Source organism: Rissa tridactyla, chromosome 6 (assembly GCF_028500815.1).
Source record: "Rissa tridactyla isolate bRisTri1 chromosome 6, bRisTri1.patW.cur.20221130, whole genome shotgun sequence".
NCBI lineage: Eukaryota > Metazoa > Chordata > Aves > Charadriiformes > Laridae > Rissa > Rissa tridactyla.
The window spans coordinates 61,591,734-61,607,854 of NC_071471.1; the positions used below are offsets into that span (position 1 = coordinate 61,591,734).

Consider the following 16,121-nt stretch of genomic DNA (forward strand, 5'->3'; position numbering starts at 1 on the left):
CTGTGGCTGAGCTTGGCTTGTCCCAATTCAAGATACGTTACATGTGACCAAGAACATAACATGACATACCAACCCTGGGGTTAGATTTCTTCCTCTTCTTCCAAAAAGCCAGCTCTCATGGAATGTCATGGTTAAAGCCTATCTGGTTTTGCTAATGAGTCCTCTCACAAGCTCCTCCTGGAGGAAGAAGGATGAGCAGGGCCTCGGGTGCAGCAATCAGACAAGGTCAGCTTGTTTGGCTGGTCAGAAGGAGGAGGTAGAACTGCTCCTCCGCAGCGTGCTCAGGGGGGTAAACAACCAGGGAAAAAGAGCGATTTGAGCAAATGGCTCTAAAATGGCCTCAAGTATCTTCTGGCTGTCAATCAGAAGGTTCCTAGTCATCAGGGCAGCAATGCTCTCCAACCACCTCACCTGATGGGGTACACCCCCACACTTGCTGCTTACAATGGAGCTGGACAAGCTCCTGAAGGGTGGTGGGAGACAGTGACGGGACAGCCAGCAGACAGGCAGGATAACTCATCATGTCCCTTCCAAACGTGTGCTGTGAGCCCACACCGGCTGTCCAGGCTGTATGTGCCCAAACCAACCACCCCACCATCAGCACGGAGCCACCCTGCCAACCCTTTCCTCTTCGTGCAGCAACACAGAAACTGTTAAGAAACAGGAGGGGGTTTATGGGATCAGACGGCATTATGGTCCCGTTTCTTTCCCATGCTAATCTTCAGCAGACAGACGTCACTCCGCTGCCTTGCGGAAGCAAACATGTCCATGGGCATCCGCCACATCCCAAATTTAGAATGACTTTTAATAAGCTGGAAGGAGCAAAATAAACAGCACTTGATCTGCAGCCTCCCCATTCTTGACAGCATCCCCAGAGGTGGTGGAAAGCCGAGGAGATAGCTCCATGCTTTAATTGGTACATTAAAATTCTTCCAGGCTGCTACACAACTGTTAATAGGCAACTTAATTAAGCACTAACCCAGTTCATATTTCTACCCTCCAGAGGCTCTTGTTTCTTTTTTTTTTTCTTATTACATCCAAAGCCATGGGGAGTTTTGTCCTAATCATGTAAAACAAGCTGAGGGCAGTGACACCATGCAACGTATTTAACTCCTGATCTCCAGACACCTCCACCAGATGCTCAGGCCTGCAGTTCCTTCACCAAAAAGAAGACAGAGGACTCTGGGAATAAGGTGTGAATTGCGACAAGTCAGCAAACATAAATGGCAATAGTCCATAGCGCCAGGAGCCAACCCACCCCCGCTGAGAGCAAAAAGGAGACGGTGTGGGACAACGACAGGTCCTCTCTTGGCACCCTTCTTGGCATTGGGTGCCAAGAAGCAGATGTTTTTTAGACAGCTGCCTGAATGACTGAGGAGCCTCATTCAGCCTCTCATGAGCATCTTCCAAAATGCAGGTGTCCTCCATGCTATCCTCAGCCACACACCGCCCAGAGGAGACCCCTCAGAGCACCATGTGACAGAGGAGTAGCAAAGGAAAGATGTCATCTCCTGATCCCCAGGAGAGCTTTAATATTTGGCTGCTCCAACCACCTGGCTCTCACTGTTGCTATCTGCTGAAGGAACCAGAGGAATAAGCACCTGTACCCCACAACACACCCCAGCCCCTCATCGTTTCTGGGCAGTTAATTCACTGTGTGCAGCTCAAACATCAGGCAGGTTTGATGATTTGCTGAGGAGGCCCTCAGCAGCGATGTCCTCAGAAGTTTTCTTTTTCTTTCTAAGGCTGGGCTGTAAATCAAAAACTTGCTCCAGTAGCTGTCGTGGAAAGCGATGGGTTTAATAGTCACGCGAACAGTAGTGGGGTTTCCATTACAGGTGAGTTATGAGCCATTTAAGTTAAAAAACTACTGGATTTCACTGCTGCCAGGCACACTTAAGGTAGTACCCTCAGACTGAGGAAGGAGGGGTGGCTGTGGAGAAGGCAGGCAGTCACTAGCCGTATGAAGAGAAGGAACATTTGTTGGTGGTGATGAATGAATATGAATCCCTCTGCTCAAGGAGAAATGGTCTATTTGCCTCAAAAGCCTTGTACACCAGGAGGCACATTGCCAACGCACACGTCATGACTCGTGATTGAACGGTAAAGCCAACGTGGATTTTCGTCACTGAAAAATAGGGTCTGTCTCCTGCTGTAACATTTTTATTCCAAGGGAAACAGAGAATTTCATAGCCCCCAGACACAGTAACAGCATAGCTAGAGATTTCTAGCACAAACGTTGACAAACAGCTGGGCGGGGGACAGTGAGGGAAGTGTGCTCTAATGACATAAATCAGGGTGGTCATAAGGACCTTGATTATGGTTGGCGTTTGCTGAACTCCTGTCCCGTGGGTAGAAATAGGACCAGGTGGTGGTGGTGAGGTACAACTACCGCCGAGCTCCTGGGCTGGATGAAGTGACGGGACCAGCCGGGCTTACCCCAGCGAGCACGCCGTAAGAGGGACTGCGTACGGGCAGAAAGGTGCTTTGCAGCATCATCTAAAACTGTGAGACACGCACTGGCTTAAAAATACTGCAAACCTGAATGGCTTGAAAATAAACCATTAAGCATGTTGTTACTGAAAATGCCCCTTCCTTCCCACAACAATGATGAAAAAAGCCTCTATGGAAAGAAAATATATATATTAAAAAAAAAATCAAATAAAATCATAATTTTCACTTGAGCAGCATAATTTTATGGTCATTTCTGTGGATGGCACTGACACAAAAATAAAACCCAAACCTGACAGAAATTTGTTTTCCGTTCATTCTTTTTCTTGTTCCTTTCTTCCTTAATTCTTTCCTTCCACCAGGAGAAATTAAGGGAGAGACCACCCAGGGAAAGCAGGCACTGATGAAAGTAATCAAAACCTGAAAGAAAAAGGAAAAACAAAGAAGCAAAGTTTAATTTCCATTGGAAACCTGAAGCTCAGACAGGAAAGGGCAAAAAATTAGTTGGGTTTTACTAAATAGGCAGAGAGAGAGAAACGCCTCAGAATTAGGAATGCGTGTCAGCCACCCCCTGGTCCCCTGGGAAACACCCCATCTCCCTCTGCTGAGGTGCCAAAATCTGAGAAAGGGGTAAAGATCGCCCAGCCGTCACCGAAACGCAGTAAGAGACCCCCTGGAACAAAACCCACAGGGTCAAGGTGGCACGAAGGGACAAGCTGGGGAGTGAAGGGCTGAAGGTATCTGCTGAGGGTCCCAGGGCTGGTGCCTAGAGAAGGAGACAAGTCCGTATTGCCCCACCTCTGTCCCTGCGCACTGTAGGGGATTTTGGGAAAGAGCCATGAATTTCTGGGATCAGGGTGGGAAGGGCCCCAGGGTGGCATCTGACTGTAAACAGGGAATCGAGGTGAGGAAAAGGTCTAATAAGGCCATTTAAACCCAGCAAATTGCATTCGGTGTCACGTCCCCGCTCCCCACGGAGGTGTCTAAGCCGAACACAGTGGCTTTGGGTCAAGAGGACGAAAGCTTCCTTGGCTGTTGTTTTACCGTTTGGTAGAAATCGTCCTCTTCTGCCTTCCCATGGGAAACACTTGCCCTTGAGTTTAAGGAGAGACCTACCCAGGCTGGGTCTTCACCAGGACATCCGGGACACCATTCTTGGGAACTTCTGTGGTCAGCAGCACAGCAGCCTTGCGATCAGCAGTCATCTGCTTGAACTTCACCCCATCACCACCATCACTCCGGAGAGCAGCCACCTTCCAGCCCTCCAGGTTTCCCGCCCGGCCGGGGAGGCTGCGGCGTTCAGCTGACAGCTCCCCATCGTTCAGCCTCACCGTACACACATCAATTTTTGCTGGAAAAGTGCCAGTTTGTCGTCACAGCACAACCCGTTCAGAGGCCCCTGCGTGCCCTTTGATGCTGTGGCACAGTCAGCACCTACGGAGGCAACGGGCACCTTGGAAGAACTGTTTGCCCTGATCTTAGTCGATAGCCCATAGACCTGACACAGTGGGCTGGGTTGACGTGAGCTGGGTTTCCCACAGCCACAGCTGAGATGAAAGCCAAAACTTCCGGGCAGCGGTGAGAAGCCACTTGGATTTTCAAATACATATACCCACCTGCAGACGCCAGGGTGTGAAAAATGACCTTTTAAAGCACTTATTGCACTTTTGCTTTATCACCTCCTTGAATAACATCGCTAGGAGGCAACTTTGTTTCTCTTCCCTGTCCTTTTCTGTTTGTCTGCCTGATACTGCTTCCAACTTCCGTTAACTCTTAAGGAAAATACTAATTTCACGCCATTTAACAGAGATTAAGATTTCCCTCTCAGAATTTCTTGGGGGTGGGGGGGAAGAAAATACAACATACAACACAAACACTTCCATTTGCACAGAGCATTTCTTTAAAATATCAGGAATTTGAGTCGCTGTTGCTCCATATCTAATATTGAACTTGAGTTTGATCAAAACGCTTTCAGTGTAAACGTTCAGAACGACGGCTTCTTTTAGTAAACATTGTCCTAGCCCATCGTTTAACATCACGGACAATGCTTTGATGCACCTGCACACAGTGGTTCTCAGAAGACCGCAGAGCGGAGAACTCCCGCTCGGGGCTGGGAAGTTCTCCTTACCTAACTCTCAGCAGCTCACTTAACCACTAGATGTCTTCGTGCGCTGCCTGGCACTCCAGAGCAAGGCTCCTGGTGGCCAAGGCCAGGCTGATTTTGAACGAAAGCTGCACGAAGGCCTTCTTTTGTCCATTGTATGCATTTTTTTTTTTAAACTTAATAATTGCCTTGTGTCCAGGAAGAGCTGTAATTCCATGATACTGCCCACGCATCCTGCACTGCCACGGGTTATACAAGTACTCAGCAAGTCATAACAACAGTCAGAAGCACTGGCCTGGGTGCTCTGCGCACAGAAACCTCTGCTGCGTGTCACCACATCCCTCCCACGATCTGTCACAAAGCACAGGGCTTTATCACAGGCTCCTGTCAGGCCCCTCCACAACATCTGCCCAGCGCCTAGCACAGGGCAGCCCTATGCACATTTCTTCAACTGTCTGAACTGGATGCTCACATAAAGGTGGAATTATCTAGTTCTTGCTATTCTTCAAGTTGTCAAACCCAACACGTCACTGCCTGCAAGAGGAGGCAGACCAAGCAAACAGCGGGTTGGAAATTTTTATTCAGTAATCAGTCCTGCTGTGTGGATAACATCTTAACTGTAACCCAAGTATGCAAAAATACTGAGTTTTCACAGTGAAAAACCAGACAGTATAAAATATTCCAGTATTGTCTCTTAGAACAATTATTTCAATAAGACCCCTGTTTCAAAGGCAACATGCTTATTTATTTTGTTTGCTTTCTATTCTCAACCCCTTCCCTCCCCCAGAAAAACTGTTTAGTCACCCTCCTTACCCCAACATTACCCACGCATGCTGGGGGAAGAGAAACACTACATGAAATTCCCCTCCTGATTGCCAAAGGTTTACTGAAGAACATTCTCCCAGTGGTGCCAAGGGCCAAGAAGACATAGATTATTGTGACACCAAGCGATCCTGATGTTCCACACACCAAAGACACTGTGGTGCTACTAAACTCTGACGAGAGGCTCTGTCTCCCGGATGAGCCACTGAAGAGCTTCGTGCCGGCCTTGCCTCTCCAGTTCCGCTCCAATTACTTCCCTGCACTTCTGATGGTAGTCGTTCACCCAGTTACACTAGAGAAAGGGAGGGGGTATGACATTCAGCATAAGCACAGAAGGTTTTTGGGTTTTTTGGGGTGTTTTTTTTTTTGGTTTTTTTTTTTTGTTTTTTTTAAACAAGTTGCGTACAGCCAAAGACAATTTGTAGGCCCTTGTGCTCTTTGGGATTGAGCTGTTAGGCTGGAACGGGATCTGGCCCTAAAGAGACAGACCTCTCGTAAATGGAAGTGACTTGTAAATTTGATGAGGGTAGGAACTGAAGCAATTCATCCTGGGTTTTCAGAGGAGCCAAGGTTCGGTTCAGCTGACGAGTATTTGAAGTCTCTGCAAATCACTGCCTCTAGCAAATCAGAACAGCTACCTTGGCACAGCCTAGTAAATACCTTTGCAAATTTGTAACTGAACAATGCACTCCTCAGACACAAGCTGCCCGATTGATCTGAACAGGTAACCTTACTACAGTCCTTGGTACTCGTCACAGTCCTCTTCAGAAAAAGGAAATGCAAACAGGATTATCATTCAGAAAAGGAGGATGGGCTGAGGCAAAATAAGGGTATGGTAGAACAACAGGATGAAACACACCACGGTGAAGGTAGTGGGAGACCTAAACAGAAAGTTTAGAGCATGATGCTATTTGGTAAATAAATGTTGCTGCGCAGATATCCCTGATGTCTGCTCAGAGTCCATATGCACTGCAGAACGTGGTGTGGCTGAATGGGATTGGTCAGAAGTAGATATAGACAACACAGGACAGTCAATAGCATAAGTCTCCAGGGAGACAGCATGACACTCCAACAGAAGGAAATTAAGGAGTAGGAAAAGAGGAGAGATGATAGCAGCAAATACCATATCAAGGGAACTATCAAAACAACATCATCAGAGGGGTCCTTGCTGCCTTCATCACAGAATAATTTAGATTGGAAGAACCTCTGGAGAGTTCATCTCATCCACCCTCCCACTCAAAGCTGGATCAAGTTTAAAATTAAGCCAGGTTGCTCAGGATTGCTCTCTGAATCTATGAAATGGAAGAGGCCAGTGGTTCTTGTAAACAGAACAGAACAAGCTGGTTCTAGTGCGAAGATGACAATGCAAACCTACTGCTTCACTTACCTCTTTTTGTGTCAGCAAATTAACATCAATCATTTTCATCTGAATTGGAACCAGGGTTAAGGGTTCAAAAGTCAGGCTCCCTCTGTTTTTGAAATTGTACTGCAGCAGAAAGACAAACAGGGTTGTAAATTTTTAGAAACAGCTCTGGCCAGATCGCTCTTACTTACTTCTTGGTTCATGTGGTTGCTACATGTAACATTCATGTAACAACCCATGTAACATTCAGATGAGAAGGTAGCAACTTAAAATAACATTTTTCTTTACAGCTCAAGCAAAGAATCTCAACATAAACCTTAGTTCTTTCTTTCAATGGTCGCTTTTTAAAGGCCATGTCCCAGGTCACAATTGTATAGGACTCAGATTGACAACTATATGGTCATTTTCAGTTTAGCATTTCTAAAAGCATAACCCAGCCAGACTGGCAATTATAAAGTCAAAATCTGTCTGTAGTTTTGTTTCTACTGCCACTGAGGACTCTCTATCCGAGAAGAAAATCCTGACTTGAGAAGATGAACCAACTCTAGAGCAATGACTCTAAGAGGCCGAATAAAGATGCTTCTGGTCTTTGATATCCAGACAGAAAACATTTTAAAACAGCGCGCTCATACACATTTCAACCCATGGAAACTGCAGAAGCAGAACTGTCTTCTGTGCCCCCATAAGCAAGGGAGACTTAGAATCAATCTTCACTAAAGCATGGTTTTTGGAGACCAGGAGTCTTGAGTAGGATTCAACTGTCTGCAGCATGTTCCCACCTCAGGTTCCAGAACTTTAATTTTTACAATCAGTGAGTCATATAGAAAGGTGCATCTTGAGTAGGTCATTCACCTTGGTTTCGGCAGGAATCACCAGGACGACATTTTCTATTCGGATCCCAAAGGACCCGTCTTCATAATACCCAGGCTCTGCAGAAACAGACAGTAATTAACTAAGCCACAACATAGCTGCAGTGAGCAAATACTTATTCCCTATGGCCAGACTTCCCCCCCATGGCTTTAGTCCACTGAAGTCACTAAGCAATCTTGACACCAGGCATCCACAGAGGCAAACAAATTTCTGACTCAACTTAATCTGCACAGAAGCCCCGAGCAAGGTGACAGCAAAAGTTCTCAAAGGGAGGAGAAACAAGACAGACAGCCCTCGAGCTCAGAAAGTCTCCTTCCAAATCAAGAGAGAACACAGAGTACATGTGTTCCAAATACCAGAACCTCTGAAAATATTAATGTCTTTATGAAAGGCAGGTGGGTAACCCCTTCCCCAAAATACTTACTTTAGAAAGTGCTCCCCTGACTCACTGAGAGGACTTTGCAGCCCTGAAGGAACGTAAGTCTCTCAGCAAACCCCAGCAGGCTGTTAATTTACTACTGGAAGAATAAGGCACGTAAAGATTTAATAGCTGCCTCAAATAGCCCATAGCAAAGACAGGATTAGCTCCTGAAAGCCTGGTGTCCACCTTGTACTGTAGCCAGCTCTTCCACTGCAGAAAGGGAGGCAGCATGCCAGAGCTGGGCTGGTCAGCAGTACAGCTCTGCTGAGGTTTGTGCTGTAGAGAGCAGGAAGCAGGCCTGTAGCACTCGACTGCAAGGGTGCTTTATGGAAGGTCAAAGCTAAAATCAGAGGGTCTTTATGTGGAGAGCTTAAACGACAATTAAAATAAACTAGGAGGCAGGACTAGAGCTTACGATCCCACCTCTCCTTTACACCATTGTCAGATTTATTCCCTCTGCATCTTAAAGAGCTTGGGTCCTCCCCCAGTAACCAGAGAGAAACATCAATGCTAAATACCATCAGAGACGATCATGCCAGCCTCCAAGGGCTCGTCTGCAAAGGTTTTGTAGCTAATGCCGCAAGGACCCTCATGTACGTTTAGGAAAGAGCCAACTCCATGTCCCGTCCCATGCAGGTAATCCAAACCACAATCCCACAAGGCAGAGCGGGCAAAGGAATCTAGAAGGTGACCTGCAGGCCAAGAGGGAGAGAGAGAATTTGATCAAGTCAGGCTCCCTCAGAGATGCTGATAATCACGCTGACGGCTCAAACTTGGAAAACATGCAGAAAACCCCACCACCATGCCCTAAAAAAAGCCCACCAACAACCAAAGAAAGCAAGTCATTAGATTGTTGGAAGTTACAGGTCAGATTTAGCACATCCAACATTCATGCCCTTTCTCAACAAAAGAGCCCACCTCTCTCTTTCCTGTTACACAGCTCTTCAGAAGATGGTCTGTAACAGAAACATTGCACTGCTGCTTGCTCCACTGAGGTTTTCAGGAAAGAATCTAGTGGTAAATCTCCCACAGAGAATTCAGTGCCTTTCTTAAAGGTAGCTGCACTAAATGAACCGAAAGCAGAAAACTTGCCAACTGTATTGGGTGAACTGATCAGCCAGACTTCTTGCCTGGATGGCCAGTTATTTAAGATTATTTCAACCAGAATGCAGAGAATTTCTGTTGCCTGCATGTGAACACCAAGCCCATATGTCCAAGTTCAGAAACCCTCCAATTTCAGTTGGGGTTTCTCATACCACTATGCAGCTGCTTTTTCCTCACTTACCCAAGAATGCAAACCGGAGAAAACTAAAAAGGGGCATCTTTGTGTAAGGTGTCTGATCAGGGAGAAAATAGTTCTGCACCAAATTCACCAGGGGTGAGTGTATGTCACTGCTTCTCCTGTACAAAATCAGCTCCTTTGTGTGTCATTTCCCCATGCTGCTCTCTCATAAAAGAGATTCCACATTAACTAGAAGAGAATTAGCCAGTCTTTTTGAAGCTGGGAAGTGACCTCTTACTTTGACAGGGCCATGAGTAAAGCATAAAGACAACCTCCAAGCACAGAAAGTGCACAGATGTGTCAGAGTGCCATTGATGAAAGTCACTATCACCAACCAGAGCACTCTGAACACCCTTCAGACTTTCCCCCTCAGAATTTTCAGCACTAGTTGATGCCAAGAGAGAAGGCATCAGTAATCCAGAATCCAAAATGTTCTGATGGAAACAGACACACACAGTTACGTCAACAACACATCTGGACCTGTCAACCACAGTGTTGCTCTCAGACCACTTAATGGTTCTTCAGAGGTCACTGCAGTAGTAAAAACACTCCAACTCAACAACCTACCTTTGGTTCCATTTGGGAAGATGGCTGCACTCACAGCTATATGTCCCTTCAAGACATAGGTGAAGCATTCCTGCCAAAGAAATGTGTGGCATAAGTAAACAGGGATAGGCAACATTTTGTCTTCCCCAGGAATGGAAAGAAAGACTGCATCTAGTAGCAAATTCTGAAGGATCTGGAAAGATTTGCTCATGATCTCCTATGGCTGGCAATGTCAAAGCAAGCTATGAGCAGAAAGAGTTTCAATTACTCTGAAGATCTTTCTCTGCTAATTATGGAGAGTGTGTCACAAACTCAGACTGCAGGCTTAGCAGCAGGATTCACCTGACCTACGTGACTGACTTTCTTTGTGGCTGTAGTTTTACTTCCTGAGCATACCCCACAGCCTATTTTCATCACTGAGTGAACTATAATGATGAAATTAGTTTTAATTAAAGAAGCAATCTAAAATAAACAAAATTACATTGCTGAATTTCCAACACGGACCTTCTCAGTTAAGTCTGAGACCGGTTTTTGATATGGTACACTAGACACAAACCACTATTGCAGCCTTGCATTAGACACTAAGCTTTGCACTAAATAAAACTCCCTAACTCCCATGTTGGACAAGTCAGTAATGTTTACCCTCAGTCTGCCAATTTTATTATTTCTTAGAGGAGACACGTCACTTTGCAGATAAGAGGTGTGCATTTTAAGATGGAAAGGTGTCATTTTCTAAATCACTTAGTTCATATTTTGGAAGTCTGACAGCCTCCTTCTCAGTCTTTATCAAAATGCAGTCACATATTATTAAATAAATGATACTTGATAGAGCACTTTGACTACATAGCAGTGGGACACATTACTAATTTAAGTATCTCTAATTATAAGGCTGCGATCACAAACCACACTGAGATGCCAACTTACCTTTTCATAGTCTGACGGTGTGCCAAAATGCATTGTCCTGGTCACATCTGTGGTACCATCTCTTCCAGAGGCAAACAAAGATGCAGGAAGCAAAGGGATGGGGGGAAAAAAAAAGATCCATGTGAGAATGCACAGAAAACCCAGTCACACAGCAGCAAACCAACCAAACCCGTAACTGGGTAAAGTTATCTGCTCTGTGCTACACAAGACTGATGATGTAACAGTTCCTAATCTCAAAAAATCCTGAACACACATGTCCCAGATGTAGCAATAATGACTTACAATTCAAAATGTTATCTTTCATCCATTAGCATCCCAAAGCTCCTCGCAAATTAGAATCTGAACTGCTCATAAAAACGATTCTAATTTGAGGTTTAGCAACTGGTACCACCCCATTGAGAACAGAACAGAAAAGGCCAAATTTAGACTATTTGCATAGAAAATGATTCATTAGCAACTTACAAATATATACTTATGCACAAACGACAGCTACCAGCTCAGGAAAGGGAAGTGTAAGGGGGTAGAGTGTCCCTTTCATCCTCAGGATGTCTTGTGCAAAGATCTCTAGAAGTTATCCAGCATTTGGATAGGGGTCAGTCTGAGACGTCAGAAACTGGCTTTAAGTTCCTTCTACAAATACCATTTTGAACCTGCTGTCAAAAACAGAGAGGCTCTTGAAATAATGAGTTCCCTTTGAAACACTGCTGTGCCTACGCTCTTCCCCAGCACGCACAGGCCATGGTCACAAAGAACTCACGGTTTAACTTCTCAGCAGGGACAAGCAGAGCATCCCTGTCACAATGCCATTGATGTCCAGCTTACATTGTATTCAAAGGGCTGCTTTTCATAGTGGCACTAAGGAAATCGTTAATTAGGCCATCGGAGGGGAGGAAAAAAAAAAAAAAAAAAAAGATCTCCTTGTAAAAATCTTATCAAAGGATGTCTGTATGGTTCCTTTTCAAAGCTTTTCCTGACTGACACAACAAAAAGGCATAGCTCCAAAGACAAAGCTCATCTCAAAGGAGCAGCCAGGTCTGTCCTGCGTCTTTCTGAACAAGCCAGTTCTCATCTATTTACACTGGTTAAAAACATCGCTTCTTTCATTTTCCATAGAGTCAAAGACCCACAGTAAACAGCTGCAGAGACTGAGGTCACTAAATGGCACTGTCAAAAATACACTGAGTGAGTCAACAGACATGACGCCTTCCCAAAAAACACACCTGAAGACTAAGTGGCCACTGAGATGAGAAACCCCGCCTCTGAGTCTCTGTCTGGAAAGGCAGAGAACAGCCATAGGGCAGCACTGTCCTGCTCCTTTGCCCCACCTTTTTCTGACCTCAACGTCAGTCAAATCTGTTCGCATCCTGGTAGGGTAGGTGCCTCACTGGGCTGTGCAGGCAGTTGTGTAGGCAGCCCAAGGCTAAACCAGGGCAGTCAGGCCTGCTCCCTGTTCCCTGCAGCTCTAACACCGATGCGCCAGGTGAGCAGAGCTGCAGCAGATGGAAACGTGCACCACCAGCTAAAGCACAGCTACCATCACACTGGTCACGGGACTCTGATGGGAACTGCACTTTTAGATCTCCTACCCCAGATAAGGCTTGTCAGCAGCCCTAGTCTGCTGTCCTGAGCCTGTCATGGATCAGTCACCCACTGACTGATACACTTGGCTATAGTCAGAATCCCACTAACTGCCTCCAGAGGGGATACAACAAGCAGGCTCTCCGTGAAACAGCACTGTGCTCAAAACTACACATTGCTATGCTCACCACAGCAACTGTGAGCTGACCCTGCAAGTGGTCACTGGGAGCAGAAAACGTAGCAGTTCAGCACCATTCGTCTCACTCACTTGTACTGCGCTCCTGAGTCCAGGAGGTAGATCTCATTCACAGACAGCGTTCTGTTGGTCTCAGGAACTGGCCTGTTCAATTAAACACAAGTTTTTTTGTTCCACAGTTTCAAGGTCTCCAGCCCAGAAATCATATTAAGTGCAAGCTTGGATGTGTCACCTCTGATTTCTTGTGGCAGTGATGGAAATCCCACACATGCTGAGCCAGGGATCATACTGAGGAGTGTATTTGTCTACAGTAAATAGCACTACAGTACAGAGAATAGCTTTGTTGCTTCCAGCAAAACCCTCAACATCTGTTTCTGGACATATTTCAGAACAGTTTGCACTTCATACTTGTCCTTCTCAGACTTCCACCCAAAAACCAGCCCTTTTCTATGGCCCCTGAGCAGATCACCATCATAATACATACATGCTGCCAGCAGGGAGAGATCTTTATTTAGTAAGTGTGGAAGCTCTGGTGTAATAAGCAAGATGACAACCAACAGTGACTACATCTCCCTGGAGTACTCTGTTGTGACTCCACAAAGAGGCCAGACAGCTCATTCCAACTATGTTTGCTGAAGGATGAAAGGAGAAGCTGTGGTTCTCTTACTTGTAGTGAATGATGGCTCCATTTGGGCCTGTGCTTGATATGGTAGCAAAACTCAATTCAACAAAGTCTTTCTGTTGGCTGAAAGAAAAGATTGTTATCACTACAGCACAAAACAGAGGAGCACACCAGGCACCTGAGGTACCTGGAATGCCCCATCCTCAATTTCACATCACCTCAGCCTTCCCCTTAGCCTTGGAAGCCATCCGGGCAAACACACTCAGGTAGGAGAATTTTACAGATCGAAGCTCTATCCTCCCAACCATATGGAAACCTGCTTTTCATCTCTACCCTTTCCATACAAGCAGAAAATTCACCACCCAGACCACCCAGGGAAGAGATGTCCTGAACAATTTCTTCTTTGTTACTTATTTACTCAAAGGCATTTTTAGAGGTTCTCCTGATGTACACATGGGAGTATTTCTCAATACAAATGGTGCTCATTCTGCAACAGAAGAGGAGGAAATCTAACTCTTACATCAAGTCCTCTGTGGTAAGAAATCAACTGTCTTGTATTTAAGTGTCCTAACCTGCAGCACTCCTCATTGCTATCTGAAAAGGAAGGCAGATAGGATCCAGTGAGCTGGGACTTGGTATCTCCCAAGAGACCCAATTCTTCCCCAACTCTTTCAACTGTTCAAAGAAATCCTGCAGTAATAGTTTGTCCTCAGGTAAATTATATCTGCGAGTGAGCTGGATTTCTAAAGAATAAAATAAAAACAAAGGATAAAAATGCCACCCAGAAAACATCCTCACAGGGGATTTACTTTTTACCTGCGAAACTCCTCTGCTTTGTCTGCGGCAATTATTTCTGTTACTGTTCCCTTTGGAACCTAGTGGACAAAGATGAAGGTTGAATTAGTACACCAACAGCAAAGAAAATGCTGTATGCTTACGCACTGGGCCTCGTCTGTGCATTACGAAACCCAACCTTGAAGTGGCCTCTTTCCAGGTTTTCTGTCCTCATTCCTCAGTAATGACAAACACAAACCTAGCAACGCCGTGCAGCGCATGTGAGAAGCGGGAAGCAGAGATAGTCCCAGCAGGATTGTGCTGTCAGTGCGGTATTAACTTCACTGAGATACATACAGAAGTTAACATCTCACAAGGCAACATCTCTTCACAGACAGGTTACACTAAGTTTAAACAGTTCTCTCCAACAGCCCATGGTATTAGCAGAATTTGTATGCTTTTAAATTAGAAGTGGAAGCAGTTGCAGGAAAACCAAAGGACACTAAATTTTACTTTAGGCATTTGATAAATTAAAACCTGTGACACAACTTCCCCATGACCGGACAACAGGCAAGGGGAGCAAGAGCTAGGTCTCATAACTGCCGTGGCAGACTTCCTGAGGTACTCAAACATGTAAAAAGGCACCTTCTGGAAGTCATCAAGCCACCTCCATAGGTAAAGCCTTAGACATGCCGTAGCAGAGAAGGAGCACAGCTTAGTAAGTCGCTGAGTAACACGTGGCACTCTGCACCTTCACTGTGTACTTCTAACCCAGAGCAAATGTGAGTAGTTTTTCCTTTATCCCATTTATACCGCACGTGGGCATGACTGCACCTCTCCATTCATAAACACCAAATCTGTCCATACTACCAGACAACACTGATTATCATGAGAATAATCCCAAAGTATTGCACCAAACTGGATATTATTTCATAATTTACACTACCAAACCAGCACAAGACAGTATTAACACTACACTAAGCCCATTCAGGTAATTTCTCATCTGCTCTGGCTTTGGTCTGTGCAAAATGAATAGGAGTACATTTTTAAAAAAAAAAAAAAACTCATTCAGCATGATTTAATTTCCCCAAAAAAAAACCCAGGTAAAATCTCAACTTTTTCCCCACTTTTAGCTAAGGCACTATAAAGACTATCAAAAAGTTTATGCTAACGAAGAATTTTCCATAGCAATAAAATCTCCAAGTTAAACAAAATTAATACACTACCTCTTTCTCCAGCCAGTTAAAGAGCTCACACAGGGCAACAGCATCTTTGATCTATGTTAAAATAGGCAAAAGAAAAGGGAATTGAGAAGAAAAAAGATTTATCAAGTCTCAGTATAAGCTGGTTTTGATGCAAAAGAATTCAACCTGCAAATTTCAGAAACACAAACTAAGAGATGATTTAAGAGGTCTTTCCAGGTTCTGTATCCTGCAAGTAATACAAGTACTGGAAACGTACCTGGAAAATTAAATAATCGTTAATAAAGGTATACTGCTGGGAAGTACCTTACTGTGAAGAATTATCAAGAACTCAAACACTGGCTTTACCCCACACATGACACAAGATTTTGCATTTTGGATCATGGAAAGTAACCACACAACACATCTTGCGATGCGGCAGGAGAACATGCCCTTCAGACACTCGGGCACCGCACAGTCTCTGTCACACAGCATTTGGCGCCTCTCTTGCCTGATGGCCCCCATTTTTCTTCCTTCTTTCTACATGCTTGCAGCATGCAGGGGCAAGAAGCAGAAGACAAGTGTACAAGAGCAAGGCACAATTTTGTCCCCAGGTGGCAGGTGACAAAGTGTCTCTGCTCAGTACAAGTATTTTTATTTCCCCTTAACTAACAGAGAAGAAAAGCATTGAAATAGAAAGCAGCAGTTCCCAAGAAACTAGCAGAAAATATGGGACAAGCACAGAATTGCCAGCCCTGTTTTAACTGGCACATTTCTCCTGTTGTGAAAACTGCTGCTTGAAAATTAATAGGAAATAAACAAGAGAAAACTTCAGCCCCACCATGAACCTGTTTTAAAGGCAGCTTCTTTGCTTGAAAATATGAAGCTTCCTGGGAAGTCAGCCTCATTTCCAGAGTGTCGTGATGATTACACAAAAACAGAGTGGTTTGAGGCCGCTGGCTGCTTCTGAGCATCTTGGCCTGTGTT

The 16,121-nt window shown here is 45.0% G+C and overlaps 1 protein-coding gene across 4 annotated transcripts in view; it reads right to left on the bottom strand.

Moving 5' to 3' along the window:
• Nucleotides 1-1,165: 1,165 nt before the first annotated feature.
• The window catches only part of XPNPEP1 (X-prolyl aminopeptidase 1), a 36,719-nt gene continuing 21,763 nt past the window's right edge, over nucleotides 1,166-16,121 (bottom strand). The window contains exons 9-18 of one of the 4 annotated variants that reach the window (XM_054204583.1): nucleotides 15,180-15,230; nucleotides 13,996-14,054; nucleotides 13,225-13,302; nucleotides 12,630-12,701; nucleotides 10,784-10,844; nucleotides 9,881-9,950; nucleotides 8,550-8,723; nucleotides 7,593-7,669; nucleotides 6,765-6,863; nucleotides 1,167-5,669 (exon numbers count right to left, since the gene is read on the bottom strand). In XM_054204583.1, coding sequence (XP_054060558.1) covers nucleotides 5,544-5,669; nucleotides 6,765-6,863; nucleotides 7,593-7,669; nucleotides 8,550-8,723; nucleotides 9,881-9,950; nucleotides 10,784-10,844; nucleotides 12,630-12,701; nucleotides 13,225-13,302; nucleotides 13,996-14,054; nucleotides 15,180-15,230 — 867 coding nt within the window. In that variant the 3' untranslated portion in view covers nucleotides 1,167-5,543. Of the gene's footprint in view, nucleotides 5,670-6,764; nucleotides 6,864-7,592; nucleotides 7,670-8,549; nucleotides 8,724-9,880; nucleotides 9,951-10,783; nucleotides 10,845-12,629; nucleotides 12,702-13,224; nucleotides 13,303-13,995; nucleotides 14,055-15,179; nucleotides 15,231-16,121 lie in introns of all 4 variants that reach the window. The other 3 variants (XM_054204581.1, XM_054204580.1, XM_054204582.1) reach the window with 3 other exon arrangements.